Source organism: Callithrix jacchus, chromosome 1 (genome assembly GCF_049354715.1).
Source record: "Callithrix jacchus isolate 240 chromosome 1, calJac240_pri, whole genome shotgun sequence".
Taxonomy (NCBI): Eukaryota; Metazoa; Chordata; class Mammalia; order Primates; family Cebidae; genus Callithrix; species Callithrix jacchus.
Window position 1 is genome coordinate 201,929,054 of NC_133502.1, and position 16,484 is coordinate 201,945,537.

At 42.2% G+C, this 16,484-nt stretch overlaps 2 protein-coding genes across 19 annotated transcripts in view; one reads left to right on the forward strand and one right to left on the reverse strand.

The window, feature by feature from the left end:
* The window catches only part of DRG1 (developmentally regulated GTP binding protein 1), a 48,011-nt gene extending 39,626 nt beyond the window's left edge, over window positions 1-8,385 (forward strand). The window contains exon 10 of one of the 2 annotated variants that reach the window (XR_008474621.2): window positions 4,019-4,878. Coding sequence is in view for 1 of the 2 variants with exons in the window: in XM_035270232.3 (XP_035126123.1) it covers window position 4,019 (1 nt within the window). In the remaining variant the exon portion in view is untranslated. Of the gene's footprint in view, window positions 1-4,018 lie in introns of both variants that reach the window. The other variant, XM_035270232.3, reaches the window with a different exon arrangement.
* The window catches only part of EIF4ENIF1 (eukaryotic translation initiation factor 4E nuclear import factor 1), a 74,708-nt gene that overhangs the window by 24,500 nt on the left and 33,724 nt on the right, over window positions 1-16,484 (reverse strand). For 7 of the 17 annotated variants that reach the window (XM_054240346.2, XM_035270119.3, XM_054240351.2 and 4 more), the window contains 8 exons: window positions 13,185-13,320; window positions 12,502-12,681; window positions 10,488-10,720; window positions 6,275-6,346; window positions 5,342-5,525; window positions 4,067-4,146; window positions 3,336-3,478; window positions 506-590 (listed from right to left, as the gene is read on the reverse strand). In XM_054240346.2, coding sequence (XP_054096321.1) covers window positions 506-590; window positions 3,336-3,478; window positions 4,067-4,146; window positions 5,342-5,525; window positions 6,275-6,346; window positions 10,488-10,720; window positions 12,502-12,681; window positions 13,185-13,320 — 1,113 coding nt within the window. The remainder of the gene's footprint in view (window positions 1-505; window positions 591-3,335; window positions 3,479-4,066; window positions 4,147-5,341; window positions 5,526-6,274; window positions 6,347-10,487; window positions 10,721-12,501; window positions 12,682-13,184; window positions 13,321-16,484) is intronic. The other 10 variants (XM_054240345.2, XM_002743694.7, XM_078338828.1 and 7 more) reach the window with 5 other exon arrangements.

The following is a 16,484-nucleotide window of genomic DNA, read 5'->3' on the forward strand; positions in this document are numbered from 1 at the left end:
TCAGCCTCCCAAAGTGCTGGGAATATAGGCGTGAGCCATTGAGCCTGGCCAAATGAAACATTTTTAAAAGTAATGATAGTTATAAAACTAGATTTGTCACTGTATAGAAGCAAACCCCTCTGTTTCAGCCTTAGTTCATATTACTGAACTCCCCCACTGCAAGTTTCACTGGACTCCCCACTGTCTGACCCAGCCACCCCGTCCACTTCATTTCCTGTCTCCCCACACCAGTTTCATTTCTTTGAACGTACTATATAACCTCGTGTGCCCTGGCCCATAATCATCTCTGCTGGAATGTATTTTCCCCAATATAAGGGCTTCACTAAAATCCTAAAACTTAGACCGTGTCCTAAAAGGGAAAGACCTAATAGGTATGAAAGGCTACTAGGTCAGTTATTCCTTTGGAAGGAACTCAAGGACATTTAGGGCACACAGTGGTACAACACATGTAGAATCCAACAAGAAGAAGCCTTAAAGTCCTTCATAGTCACTGAAGGTCACTGACCATGCTTGTGATGGAGGCAGCAGGGGCGGGGGAAGAGGAATTCCCTCGATGCACTGGTGCTGGTGACTTGGTCACTCGCTGTTGCCTGTGAACAAACCAATTATCAGCATGAACCCCAGTGTGCTTAACTTCAAATCTGCTAAACCTATATAATACTCAAGACCAGCCTAGGAATTTTAACATCCCCTTTCCCTTATCCAATTCAATTTCCCAAGCATTTAGGCCCAACATATGCAGAAGCACATGCTAAGGTCTGAGGGAAGACAAAAGCAAAATGAAACATGGTCCAGTCTTGTAAGAGCTCTCAGTCTAGTGGGGGAAGACAGTCACATAGAGCAAACCAAGGCATGTAGATATTAGGTACCAATAAAGTACAATGGGAAAATGGAGGGGTTAGAAGGAGTGACAGGGCACTGCAGGGATGCTGCTTGGGGAAGAAACTGCATTAAACTGGGTGTGATCAACAGAAAGCTGAAGATGGAGAACAACAGTTCAGGCAGAACAGGTACAAGAACTTGGGAGGGGCTTGGGAGTTGTAGGGTTATCCAGAGCTGGTGTATAGTTTACTGTAGACTACACCAGTGAGGTACACTAGGGAGGGCCTTCACTCTTGGGTTGGCTGTGCTTCACTGGGCAGGGAGCAGCAATAATTAGCACAGTGCCTGGCATAGAACTGATGCTCTGTATGACACTCGTTCAAATCAAATATAGAACCAAAAGTTTCAGCTATTTTAGGACTACTCTTGGTCTACAGAAGATTGATCTCAGGCCTCAAAGGTCAAGACCCAAATATAGTCATTGACTTGATCTGAATCACAGAGAGATGGAAAACCGAAATTCATGGCTTCTTTCTAGTTAGTACCCCACTGCTGCCATACTGTGACTGTGAGAATGACAACATGGGCAGACAGATCAGTACTGTTCTGAGTGACTAAATGATGAACCCCAAACTTGGGGGTACCACATGACCTTTCATTTTAGTAAACATATTTAAGCACCTGCTACAGACATTGTTCCAGGTTCTTGGGATACAGCAGTGAACAAAAGAAAAAAAATCTCTGGCCTCATAGAGGTTACATTCTTGGGGCTGCAGGATGGAGTGGGGTTACTACGGGCAGGGAGACAAAAAACAAATAGCATGCTAGACAGTGATGATACAATTAAAACAAGCAAGGTAAGGGGAAAGGCATGTTTGTTTGAGGGACACAACTATACACAGGGAGAAACTGAGAGGCTGACATTGATCCAAAACATGAAGGGTAGACTGACACTGACTTGCATCTACTTGTTAGTTTTGAGTAAGCCACGTTTTAAAAACCTGAGTTTTCTGTATCCGTAAAATGCAGTTATGTACCCCCTCATCTACCTCACAGGGTTGATGTTAACATCATATAAAATTCTGGGCCAGGTGTGGTAGCACATGCCTGTAATCCCAGCACTTTGGGGATCAAAGCAGGTAAAGCACTTGAGGCCAGGAATTCAAAACTAGTCTGGCCAACATAGCGAAACCCTATCTCTACTAAAAATCTAAAAAATTAGGAGTATGGTAGCACAATCCTGTAGTCCTAGCTACTTGGAAGGCTGAGGCATGAGAATCACTTGAACCCAGGAGAAGGAGGCTGCAGTGAGCCAAGATTGTGCCACTGCACTCCAGCCTGGGCAACAGAGCGAGAGACTGTCTTCAAACAACAACAAACAAACACCCGATGTTAAAAGTACTCTGAAAGTCACAAATCACCATCAGTGAATACTAGGTAACTACATTATGCTATAGAGAGAAAGCACGTGAGAGGGGTTCAGCAGATGAGTCTGGAGCTCTCTGTTACAGTTGAGGTGTGCTATAAATAGGATATGTTTGTGTAAGGGTATCTCCTGGTCTCAGTGTCTTCTGAAACGATTAACAGGTAAAACCAGGGGAAGCAAAACACTGAGGCACTACGGTAGTAACTTTAAGAATCACATCAAAACATTAATTACCAAGTATTTTAAGGGTGGACTAAACTGTAGTGTTGAGGGATGTGTATTTTGGTAATAAAACTCAAAAATAATTAAGGTAGTGATTACTTTCAAAGGCTGGACAGTGGACAGTTCTGAGGAGAAAGGGGTATTATTGGCACAGGGTGCATGGAGGGCCTCTGAGAGGTTAACAAGGAAGTTTGCCTTATAATAAGCTACACATTTGTTTTATATAGTTTTCTTTATCTGTTTTATTTTACGATAAAACAATATTGCCAGTGCTTTCCCTTTTCTCCCCAACTTATAATTTCATTTTACCACTTGTTGCAACTAAAAAAAGAGGAGAGCAAGCTCGGTCATCTATTTGTTAACAACTCTGATCAACAAACCCATCAGCTCTGGCCAAAACACTGTTGATGTAGCAAACCTGCATCAAGGGAGTTTGATAAGAACATCTCGTCTGTGGGGAAAGGAATAAGGAGCTATGCTAGTTCCATTTGTAAAAATGCATTAACTGGTAGAAACATCCTAAGATTTTAAAATATATTTACTCATAACAATCTTGAGGTAAATTAGGCAAGCGAAATCCCTTCCAAATGGCTAATTAGCAAACTCAAAGAAAAAAAGTAATTTGTAAATCAAGAACAGAAATAAAACCATATAGAATGAAAACGCTATGCCCTTGCAGTAGCATTTAATCATATTTCCTCTATTTAATCTATTTCTTCTATTAATTAGGATTGGGATGGAATTTCTACCACATACTGAACAACATACCACAGTATGTGCAACAGAATTATACTGCAGATAAGTAATTTGTTAATTTCAGGAAAACTGTATCTGTAAATCTCCATGAGTAGGATTAGTAATTTACCTGTTTCTGAATCCATCTCTGGTTCTGTCCACCTGTGGTTTGCCAAAACCAGGTTGATAGAAGTTTGCTGCCTGTACAGCCAGATCATGTGGCAAGGCCAACCCCTCTAAAGCTGCCTGTTGTATCTCCAGCTGGCTCATCTGCTGAAAAGAAGTGAGAGGGGAGGGTCAGGAGAAGAGTGAGGACACAGCACAGTTTCTTCAAAGGTCTCTCCTTCACTCTTAGGTAGGTTAAGCAGAAGCTGAGAAAGGTACTACAAACTGAGTAAATTGTGCTACCATCGCACTGAATTAGATTTTAACAATTTAAGTATTACTTGAATTATTTAGCAAATTGTCTAACCTTCACTGAGCTTGAAATACAGATCAAAACCATTTCTTTGTTTTAGAGACAGTGTCTCACTCTGCCACCCAGGCTGGAGTACAATGACACCATCATAGCTCACTGTAGTCTCAAACTCTTAGGCTCAAATGATCCTCCTGCCTCAGCCTCCTGTGTCAATGGGACTAAAGATGCATGCCACCATACCTGGCTCATTTTTCAAATTTACTTTGGGCTCAAGTGATCCTCCTGCCTTGGCCTCCCAAAGTGTTGGGATTACAGGCATGAGCAGACACGCCTGGCCTCAAAACCATTTCTAAGAATCACAGTAATTCTGTTCTCTATCCCACATCTACCAACAGGGTGAAGGGCAAGCAAGAGATTGAGCTTCAGAAAGAGCTCAGCCTGACCTGGGCCGTGATGGGGCTCATGGGTTTGCGCATGCCTTGGAATGGATCTCCGAGTAGCTGCTGTGGTCCTGTTGTGAAACCTGTCAGGAAAGTTACAGTATCAGTACTGTAAGATGGTATGTGTGCATCAGGGAGTCATTTTCATTAATGCATGCCACTTCTTGCTGAACACCATCTCTTGGAAAGCACTGATTTCTTGGGCTGACAGATGTCCTCCCTCTGTACCCTGACAATGGGCTATGTGGACCTTAACCAGATCACTGCCTGAACTGCTGGTGTACCTACCTTCTCAACTAAGCCATCAGCCTTGTTCCTTTTAAAGCCAAGACCTCTAGCTGTGAAAGAAGAGCTTTTCTAGCCAGCAGTTTGTCCCGTTATCACTCAGACAGCTGGTACTAAAGCAGACACCATTGCTCTGAGAGTACACATTCTCTCCATTCTATCTGTTTGACTGTGGACAGAAGATTTCAAAAAATGCCTCTCGAGGTTTGTTTGGCAGGAGCCAGACTGGCCAGCAGCCTAAAGTGGTTCAGGATGGCAGGAACACTACGACATTCCATGCAAATATTTTGCCAAGACACTTTCTGGAACTTTTCTTTCAGTCACATTCTGAATTAGCCATAAGACTTAACAGCAGATTGTCTATCAAACTCAATAGTTTCATAGGGAACCACTACACCGACTGTATCAAAGAAAAACTTAAGAAGCCGAATTAACTTTTTTTTGGATTAAGTTCCCAAAGTAAGGAATAAGACTAAAGAGCTGGATAAAAGATTTAAGAAAAAAATATCTATAACATGAACATATTCCCCTAGAAGGACAACTGATATCTTCCATGTTTGCTCCCCATCCCCCGAAAGCTGAAAGTGTATATGTGTGTGTGTGTGTGTGTGTGTGTGTGTGTGTGTGTGTTACATATACACACATATATATATATATTTTTTTGAGACAGAGTCTTTTTCTGTTGTTGCCCAGGCTGGAGTGCAGTGGTGTGATCTTGGTTCACTGCAACCACCATCTCTCGGATTCAAGCAATTCTCCTTGCTTGTCTCAGCCTTCCGAGTAGCTGGGATTACAGGCATGCACCATCATGCCTGGCTATTTTTTGCATTTTGAGTAGAGATGGGGTTTCACCATGTTGGCCAGGCTGGTCTCAAACATCTGACCTCAGGTGATCTGCCCACCTAAACCTCCCAAAGTGCTGGAATTACAGATGTGAGCCACCACATCTCACCATAAAATTCCTATTTATTTTTGGCAAATAAGCATACTTACCAATTGGTGATGGTATTCTTGGGCGAAGGTAGTCTGCTGAGGCTGCTCGAGTTTGAAACACCTGTGACAAGGGAGGAGAGGGTGCTCTTTGGCCCAGTAAAGATGTTGTAGGCTCCAAGCTCCCCATAAGGCCACTCAGAAGATTGGAAGAAGCAGGTCTCTGAACTGGTTGACCCAGAAGTTCCTAAAGGCAGAAAAGCCAAATCCCTGTGAACAAACTTAGTTCTTCCTTCTACTCAGAGGCTGTGAGTTATGGATTAACTTTTGAGAGCCACAAGATGAATCTCCCTCATGCTCAACTGAAAGACTTGGCATATGTACATGCAACACATTTCTCTGAATGTTCAGCTAGCAACATTTGCTCTACGTTAGTGCTACAAACAGAGGTTACTTTTTTTTTTTTCTTTTTGAGAAAGAGTCTCACTCCATCACCCAGGCTGGAGTGCAATGGTGTGATCTCAGCTCACTACAACCTCCACCTCCTGGGTTCAAGTGATTCACATTCCTCATCCTCCTAAGGAGCTGGGTTTACAGGCCTGTGCCACCACACCCGGCTAATTTTTATATTTTTAGTAGGGTCAGGGTTTCACTATGTTGGCCAGGCTGGTCTCCTGACCTCAGGTGATCCACCCACCTCAGCTTCCCAAAGTATTAGGATTATAGCCTTGAGCCCCTATGCCCAGCTAGATACTTTTAAGTTCCACAGAAACCGCAAAGCAAACTAGAAGTCAAGGCTTAGTGTGTCAACTTTTTTAGCCACCCCTTATCTCCTGCCCATTGAGATTAACACCAACACCAAAGTATGTTAGCCAACAAGATCACAGCTCTCACTGCCAGGCAACATAGATCATTTTCTAAGGCCCAAAGCTGGACCACTAGACAAAACCAGTTGAGGAGACTACTGTTCAAGACTTCAATAAGATTGTGAAGTACCTGCAGAATGTTCTTAGGGACAGGCTGGCCTGGAATCTCAGCAGGGGACATCAAATGGCTTTCAAGGTTTCGCTAAAAAAGTCAAAGGAAAACTGGTTTTAAAACTTTCTTAACTCACTTAACTTACGGATTGACTGAGGACCACAAGAAAGCATAAAATACTCCTCCTAGGGAGCTGATAACAGCAGAATGATGCTCAAGTCACAGAAAACTTAGACCAACTTGTTCTGCTCTCAACACACAGGTCCCAAAGATCTGGGGATCGAAAGACTGTTCACATGTACATGCAAAGTCCACTCAGAGATTGTCACTATGCTAACCCTAGTCCATTTCCCTGTTTTTAACACTGACCAAAAGAAGGGGGGAAAATGGTGAAATTGGGGAACACTTACTTGAGACAACTCTTGCTACCCATTATCTTTAACAAGATTTACTGGACACACACACACACATTTTGAGACAGGGTCTTATTCCGTTGCCCAGGCTGGAGTACAGTGGTGCAATCATGGCTTGCTGCAGCTTTGACCTCTTAGGCCCAAGTGATCCTCTCATCTCAGCCTCCTGAATAGCTGGGAGGGACTACAGATGTGTGCCACCACACCCAACTAATTTTCATATTTTTTGTAGAGTTGGGGTTTCACCATGTTGCCCAGGCTGGACTTGAACTCCTGGGCTCAAGGAGTCCTCCCGCACTGGCCTCCCAAAGTGCTGGGATTATAGGCATGATCCTCCATACTCAGCCTACACATATAGTTTTAAAATACTAGCAAACAACATGCAGGTTTAGTGAAAACAGTTATATTTCAGAGTTTCATATTTCAGGAAATTAAAGCTATATATTTTTTAAACAACCTATTCCAAAATGGGTGTCACATACAGGGAAAAATTCAAATCCTCCACTATTAAAGCAGTAGTGGTTCCTTTTTTTTTTTTTTTTTTTTTGAGACAGGTCTATGTTTCCCAGGCTGGCCCTGAACTCCTGGGTTCAAGCAACCCTCCCACCTTGGCCTCCCAAGCAGCTGGAACTACAGGTGTATACCACCAGGCCTGGCCAGCGGTTACATTTTGTGCATCCAACCTGGAGTCCCCTCCTGCACTTCAGGACATCACTATGCCCATTTAGCTCTACATTAAGTGCTGTCTCTGGTGTAGTTTCCCTTCCACTAGATGGAACTCTCAAGGTCCAAAGCAGCATGTAGGCATGACAAATAGCCCAAGGATACCCAAGTATTTTATTGTCAGTTTTGGAATTGGGACTAAAGGCAGATGATTTCATAAGTTATCTCTTTAAGAGTCATTTCCATCTAACAAAAACAAATAGACAACTTTATACCACATGGCTTATTATATTTGGAGGATGGAATCTATAATTTAAAACAATTTAGACTGAACCAACATGTATTATTTTTGGATGAACCAATATGACTGAATCTAAATGGATGGAGGCAGATTAGAAATAGTATATAAAACACACACAGTAGTAATTAAAGACACTGAATTCAAAAAGTAAACCATGACTTAACAACATGCAAATTGAGCAATATTTTAAGATAACAGCTGCTATTCTTATTCCATTACTTTTCTTGTTGCATTCTTTCCTGTTAGCAGAGTTTGTCTGAGCCTTTTCCTAGCCACTTGAATAATGTCATCCATTCCCCCCTTTGACAGGTGTTTGAGGCTCCTTTGCTCAGCTAAAACCAGATATACTTCAGAGTACTAAAACCCCAACATCAAACCAACTGCCCTTACAACTCAGAGTAAATTGTGTTAATATGAAATCCTAGAATCATATCTGCAATAAAATATGGAAAAATGGGCCGGGCGTGGTGGCTCACACCTGTAATCCTAGCACTTTGGAAGGCCAAAGTGGGTGGATCACCTGAGGTCAGGAGTTCAAGACCAGCCTGGTCATCAGGGTGAAACCCCATCTTATAATAATAAAAAAAAATGTGAAAAACCATCAGGTAAACTGCTGAATCCCCTGCTTCCCATATTTTTAGTTGCTCACACCAAAAGAAAGAAGCTAATTACAAGATATGAACCACACTATTGCAGTCAGCACCCAATTACCAAGACACAAAGCAAACAAAGTAAAATAAGATAGTCTATCATCTTTCAATCTGGTCTTCATTTGAAAGCATTTGTATCTAATAACTCTTTGTAATAAAAATAACTCAAGGCTGGGTGCGGTGGCTCATGCCTCTAATCCCTGTACTTTGGGAGGGTAAGGCAGGCAGATCACCTGAGGCTGAGTTTGAGACCAGCCTGGGCAACATGACGAAACCCCGTCTCTACTAAAAATATAAAAATTAGCCGGGTGAGGTGATGGGAGGCAGGAGGATCACTTGAATTGCTTGAATCCAGGAAGCAGAGGTTGCAATGAGCTCAGATTGCACCACTGCACTCCAGTCTGGGCACAAAAGCAAAACTCCGTCTCAAAAAAAAAACAAAAAAACCCTGCAACAATTTACGGGAACATTCTCCTGCAACTGGCATGGTGTGGTCAGACACAAAGAAGTCAGTCTACCTGTCTGAGGCGTCTCTGCCTCTTTTCAAGGGTAGAAGGTCAGTCCTGGCACTAAGGAATAATGGCACCCCTGACTGAGTACGTCAAAATCTCTTATCACTATTGGTCAAATAAGGAATGCTAAAAGTCAGTTGCTTTCTCTTGGTATAAGACGTAATGAGGCCGGGCGTGGTGGCTCACGCCTATAATCCCAGTACTCTGAGAGGCCGAAGCGGGTAGATCACGAGGTCAAGATGTATCGAGACCATCCTGCCCGACATGGTGAAACTCCATCTCTACTAAAAATACAAAACGTAGCCAGGTGTTTGGCATGCACCTGTAGTCCCAGCTACTTGGGAGGCTGAGGTGGAAGAATCGCTTGAACCCAGGAGGTGGAGGTTGTAGTGAGCCGAGACTGGGCCACTGTGTTCCAAACCTGGCAACAGAGCAAGACTCCGCCTCAAAAAAAAAAAAAAAGACAATGAATCAAACAGCTATTGCTATTTGCATCTTGGCTAACTGCTAAGTTCCCAGGCAAGCAGGGAACAGGAAGGAAAAAAAAAAAAGTGGGGGAACACTCAATTTGGTAAATTTCCTTTAACTTAGCAGCTAGAATAAGTCCATGTTTATGTTTTTATTATTCATATCTACCCTGCTTCCCTGTCAGTTTGTATCAAGAGATAGTGATATTAACACATGGGCTATGGGTGAGAACTACCCTCTAAAAATTGTTAGGACAAAGACCAGTACATTATAAACACCTGCATTTACAAGGTGACAGACATGCAGTTATGTCACCTTATAACCTAACTTCATGCCTACAAGTGTTGTTTAATTTGGAGCCACAGCCTTTTCCATTAGTAAATTGACAGAATGTAATTATCTTGACAAACCCATCTTAGACTCCCCCCCTTCTTTTTTTTTTTTTTTGAGAGGAGCCTCACTCTAGCCTGTTGCCCAGGCTAGAATGCAGTGGCACGATCTCCACTCACTGCAATTTCCATCCCCTGGGTTCAAGTGATTCTCCTGCCTTGGCCTCCCAAGCAGCAGGGACTATAGGCACCTCCTCCCACACCCAACTAATTTTTGTATTTTTGGCAGAAATAGGGTTTCACCACATTGACCAGACTTGTCTCAAACTCTTGACCTCAAGTGATCCACCTGCCTCAGCCTCCCAAAGTGCTGGGATAACAGATGTGAGCCACTGTGTCCAGCCCCATCTTAGATACTTTACAAATGATTTGTATGACTGCAAGAAAGCAGGTAATCCCTCGTATCTGGGACTAATTAGAAGATGTGAAAATAAAAATTTTACTATACAAATATGGTAAAGTATATGAACTTAAGTAACTGAATAGCAAAATTTTCTCTGGAGATATCTGAAAAGATAGTTTTATACCTCATTTTAGCAGTGACTTAAAGTTATAAAGGCATTATATAAGACTGAATCTTTTAATCTTTATACTGTCACCCACAATACATATAAGTTAACCACAAGCCTGCTTTTTCTAGTAATAATATATGATTAAGGAACACACAAAAGCATCAAGAACCAAATGACTACTAAAGAATTTCCTGCAAGCTGTCAGTGGATCAACAACAACAACAAAGAATTTTCAACTAACTCAGAATACTATTTTAAAAATCCATTTATTGTGGTAGAAAAAAGAAAGGGAGAAAAGGGTAGGATATGTGCCAGATACTTACGCTGACTTTGGGCTGAGAAGGCAAAGTCCCACTTGCCTTCATTGTGCTCACTAGCTTGTTGAATGCAGTCATGTCTCCATCTTTCTTGAGTTGTCGATTGTTGGTTACAGCATTCAAGGTCTCTTCTAGGTGTTCTGCCATGAAGGGAGTTGAATTCTTCACTTGCTGGTCCACCTTCAAGCCCTTCAGCCCTGCTTCTACCTCTTCCACTGAAAGCACGACCCCTGAATGTGCTAAGAAGTTGAGAAAGTCCAGGTTAAATCAAGCAAAAAGATACCTGGTAGGAATTATCTTTGGTTAGTATGATAGATAAGATGGAAATAAATCTATTTCAAAATTGAGATGAGACTGTCAGAAATGGCTGACACCAAAAATAGACAAACTGAAGATATTTAAAATCATATTGAGTTACTAAGTAAGAGATGGCATAAACTAAACCAATAATGTTTAGATGCTAGAAACCAGGGGACCACAACTATGAGGTGTTATGCTTTAAAAGATGATAAGCGGCCGGGCGCGGTGGCTCCAGCCTATAACCCCAGCACTTTGGGAGGCCGAGGCGGGTGGATCATGAGGTCAAGAAATCAAAACCGAAAAAGGAGGACTCAAGATGGCGCTGTGAGAACAACCTAGGATTGGAGCTCTCGTTGTGTCCGCGGAGAGGGACATGGATGAATCTGGAGAACATCATCCTCAGCAAACTGACACAAGAACAGAAAATGAAACACCGCATATTCTCACTCATAGGTGGGTGATGAAAAATGAGAACACATGGACACAGAAAGGGGAGTACTAAACACTGGGGTCTATTGGGGGGAAAAGGGGAGGGCCAGTGGGAGGGGGAGGTGGGGAGGGATAGCCTGGGGAGAAATGCCAAATGTGGGTGAAGGGGAGAAGAAAAGCAAAGCACACTGCCATGTGTGTACCTACGCAACTGTCTTGCATGCTCTGCTCATGTACCCCAAAACCTAAAATCCAATAAAAAATTAAAAAAAAAAAAAAAGAAATCAAAACCATCCTGGTCAACATGGTGAAACCCCATCTCTACTAAAAATACAAAAAATTAGCTGGACATGGTGGCACGTGCCTGTAGTCCCAGCTACTCAGGAGGCTGAGGCAGGAGAATTGCCTGAACCCAGGAGGCGGAGGTTGCAGTTAGCAGAGATCGCGCCATTGCACTCCAGCCTGGGTAACAAGAGAGAAACTCCGTCTCAAAACAAAACAAAACAAAAGTTGACAAGCTCCTGCTGTGCATCCTGCAGAAAGATATGAATCCCAGATAGCCCAATATTGGCAAGATTCCTACCTGCACTGTGGTCATTATATCACTAAATTTTTATGTTGAGGATTTAAAGCCTAAGCAAGAACATGGAAGACTATGGCAGAGTTGTGAGGAAATGGTAAGTTAATGCTCTGGAGGAATAAAACATTCACTAGAGTTTGTTTTCAACATTCACTGGATTACTACAATCAGGCCCTAGGTAAGAACTTAAAAGGAAAATTTCCCATAGAGCTCATGACCCACTGTGAAATTCTCAAAGAGGTGGTATTGTTTGATGAAATGAGTTTTTAAAAAAAGAACATTAGGCCGGGTGTGGTGGCTCATGCCTATAATCCCAGCACTTTGGGAGGCCGAGGCGGGTGGATCACTAGGTCAAGAGATTGAGACCATCCTGGTCAACAAGGTGAAACACTGTCTCTACTAAAAAATACAAAAATTAGCTGGGTGTGGTGGCGTGCGCCTGTAGTCCCAGCAACTCGGGAGGCTGAGGCAGGGGAATTGCTTGAACCCAGGAGGCGGAGGTTGTGGTGAGCTGAGATCGCGCCATTGTACTCCAGCCTGGGTAACGAGCGAAACTCCGTCTCAAAAAAAAAAAAAAAAAAAAAGAACATTAAACAAAATCCCAATATATATTTGACTTTTTATGAAACAGAGGTATGGTAGACCCCACTGCCTGAAGAATGAACATCTAGACTTTTTCAGATATCTGAAGCAGATGTTCATAACACTTACAGCTTTCTTTAAGTTTTTCTTTATTTGCAGAAAGGCTGGAAAGAAGCGGTTTCAAATCCACTTTGGCTTTCTGTAGCATTTCTAAAATATCCACTTTATTTTCAGTATGGTCTTCCAATGGTATAGGAGCAAAGTAATTCCCCGAGTTCTGTCCAGGAGAGATGATGGCTTGCTCCAGACCTATTATTGCAAATAAATATACTTAAAATTAATCTGTTCCAATAAAGAAACATACCTTTCAACAGTTTTTTTTTTCCTTTTTGAGATTTTCACTCTTTGACCCAGGCGGGAGTGCAGTGGTGTGATCTCAGGTCACTGTAACTTCTGCCTTCCGGTTTCAAGTGATTCTCCTGCCTCAGCCTCCCAAGTAGCTGGGACTACAGGCGTGCACCACCACGCATAGCTAATTTTTGTATTTTTAGTAGATATGGGCTTTCACCATGTTGGCCAGGCTGGTCTCAAACTCCTGATCTTGTGATCTGCTAGCCTCAAGTGCTGGGATTACAGGCATGATCCACTATGCCTGGTCCCTTCAACAATATTAAAAGGACACAAACTGAAGGCTTTTCAGTTGTCCAGAGACCCTTCGACCCTAATCAATTCCTGTCTAATGAAGACAGAATGAACCTTACCAGAGAAAAACCCAGGTTTACCTTTAAGGCCAGAATCTGAAGCCATTTTACCTGCAAGTCTCTCTAGCTCTTCGTGTGGTGTTGACCCAAGACTGCTGGATCGGCTTCCTGATCTGCTCGGGTTAGAGAACCACCTACTGAACCGACTGGCAGAGACTGACCCTTCTCCCAAAACATCTTCTATCATCTGAAGAAAAAGACAATAAAAACTAAGTTTCTAGATGAAAAAGGACAAGAAGGTTAAAATCTTATGAAAGGGTCACTTACTTTGAAACTTCCTTTGATGCTGGTGACTTAAACACTCTCAGAACCTAGGAATTTGAACACCTTTTTCTTCCCCCTTCCTGGGTCATATCTGAATAACCCAAACTCGGGTATTACCTTTTTAAAAATTAATTAAAAATTTTTAAATTAAGTTTTTAAGAGAGTCTTGCTTTGTTGCCCAGGCTGAAGTATAGTGGTGCAATCTTGGCTCACTGCAACCTCTACCTCCCAGGTTCAAGTGATTCTCATGCCTCAGCCTCTCGAGTAGCTGAGACTACGGGCATGTGCTACCACACACCCGACTAAAATTTTTTTTCTAATTTTAGTAGAGACAGGGTTTTACCATGTTGGCCAGGCTTGTCTTGAGCTCCTGACCTCAAATGGTCCACCTGCCTTGGCCTCCCAAAGTGCTGGGATTATAGGCATGAGCCACTGCGCCCACCTACTTTCTAAGAATATAAAGCAAAGCTTCTATTGCTACAAAAAGTGTTTCAGTTTTCTATCCTTTCTTTGCCTCAGGAGAAAAATCCATGTACTAACAAATGTTCTCAGAGGACAGTGTCAAAATCAAAATCAACACACAGCATTCCACTGACAAGCTGATGAGTGACTGTCAACTATACATCAAGTATGGGGAAAGGATGAAAGAAAATCATTGCTTCAAACTTGGTGGCTTCAAGGTTGTAATGAACATTATGAAATTCAATCCTGACACTTTTAGAAGTCAAAGACTAAAAAAGTAGAGCTCATAAAGATCGTAATTCTAGGCCAGGCGTGGTGGCTCACGCCTGAAATCCCAGCAGTTTGGGAGGCTGAAGCGGGTGGATCACCTGAGGTCAGTTCAAGACCAGCCTGACCAAAATGGAGAAACCCCATCTCTACTAAAAATACAAAAAAATTATCAGGGTGTGGTGGCACATGCCTGCAATCCCAGCTACTTGGGAGGCTGAGACAGGAGAATCGCTTGAACCTGGGAGGCGGAGGTTGCGGTGAACTATCACGCCACTGTACTCCAGCCTGGGCAATAAGTGAAACTCCATCTAAAAAGAAAAAAAAAATTCATCTGGGTGCAGTGGCTCATGCCTGTAATCCCAGCACCTTGGGAGGCCAAGGCAGGCAGATCACAAGCTTAGGAGTTTGAGACCAGCTTGGCAAACATGGTGAAACTCTATCTCTACAAAAAATACAAAAAGTTAGCCAGACATTGTGGCGCATGCCCATAATCCCAACTACTCTGGAGGCTGAAGCAGGATAGTCACTTGAACCCAGGAGGCGGAGTTTGTGGTGAGTGGAGATCGTGCCATTGTACTACAGCCTGGGTGACAGAGCAAGACTCTCTCAGAAAAAAAAAATATATATATATATATATGTATTTTAATATCTCTCTCTCTCTCTCTCTCTCTCATAATTCCAAGTAAGCATTTAGAAAAAGTATCAGACTATGGAATATGAACTTTCAACTGATATCTAATTTGTTTGAGCTTAATGGGGCATTTTCAGGTGTTTTGTTTGTTTGCTTCCAAATCCAACCTCCATACTTTTTGTTTAATAAGGGCAATTAATGTACTATGATCCAAAATAATTTCTTTAGAATTATGAAATAGTGCCAACCTTCTTTACAAGCTAGATTTAAGCATTTTTTAAGAATTTCAATTCAAATCATACCATAAATTCAAATATCCAAAGTGATTATTTTGCAGTATTCTTCTATTTAGAAAAGACTAGATGGAGCAAACATCTGTCCAGCAATCAGAGATATCCATAAAAATAAAGCATATACTTTCACTTCAATCCAAATGATAAACAGAAAACATGCTTTTTCAAACACTGGTACATGGATGACAGAATTAGAGTGACTTTTACTTGAAATCTGAAACCCCCAGTTTCCAAAGTTAAACAGGGGAAGCTTATATTTATTCTTTATTCTTATCTGGAAGAATGTTTTCATAATCCATACCCAAACTAAGCCACAAAATACTTCTCTATTTTAATTCAAGACCCTAATTTTTGTTTCTAGAATTTCTATTTTCAGAGGAATTATCAGTTTCAATCACATTCCACCTGTAGATGCTCACACCTTAAATAATGCTGACTTTTAAATGCAATAATTTTGTATTAATTAAAATATAAGAAGCATTAGGAGTGATACATTGCTTTGAAAAACTGGGGAGTGTATCCAAGATATAAGCATCTTAGTGATAACCAGGAATTTAAAAAATAACGAAAAAAAAAAAAAAAGCCAGGTGCAGCTCACGCCTGTAATCCCAGCACTTTTGGAGGCCCAGGCAGGTGGATCACCTGAGGTCAGGAGTTTGAGACCAGCCTGGTGAAACCTGTCTCTACTAAAAATACAAAAATTAGCTGGGGGCATGGTTGTGGGCACCTGTAATCCCAGCTACTCCAGAGGCTAAGGTAGGAGAATCACTTGAACCCAGGAGGTGCAGACTGCAGTGAGCCTAGATTGGACCATTGCACTCCAGCCTTGGTGACGGAGAGTCTGTCAAAAAAAAAAAGAAACAAAGAAGGCAGGGCGTGGTAGCTCACGCCTGTAATCTCAGCACTTTGGGAGGCCGAGGCAGGCGGATCACCTGAGGTCAGGAGTTCAAGACCGGCTTGGCCAACATGGGGAAACCCTGTCTCTACTAAAAATGCAAATATTAGCCGGGCATGGTGGTGTGTGCCTATAATCCCAGCTACTCAGGAGGCTGAGGCACAAGAATGGCTTGAACCTGGAGGCAGAGCTTGCAGTGAGCTGAGATCACACCACTGTACTCCAGCGTGGGTGACAGAGTAAGAAACTCTGTCTCCAAAAAAAAAAAAGCAAAGAAAATAAAAGAAAAAAAGATTGCCATCTGTCTTCTAAGAGAAAAAAAAAGTCACTAAACAGTTGATGTGGAAAAAGAAGTACTGTGCCCTCAGAAGTTAAGAATTTGAAAGGGACACTCGGTTTAGATCAACTAAATTAAGCTTACATCTGAATATGATCCAAAGGACTGGCTTGGGAGACTGTAGCTGAGGCATGTGGCTAGGAGACTTACAATTAAAATTACTGCTATAACTTTAGGAACAAAACCACATGAAGAGTTG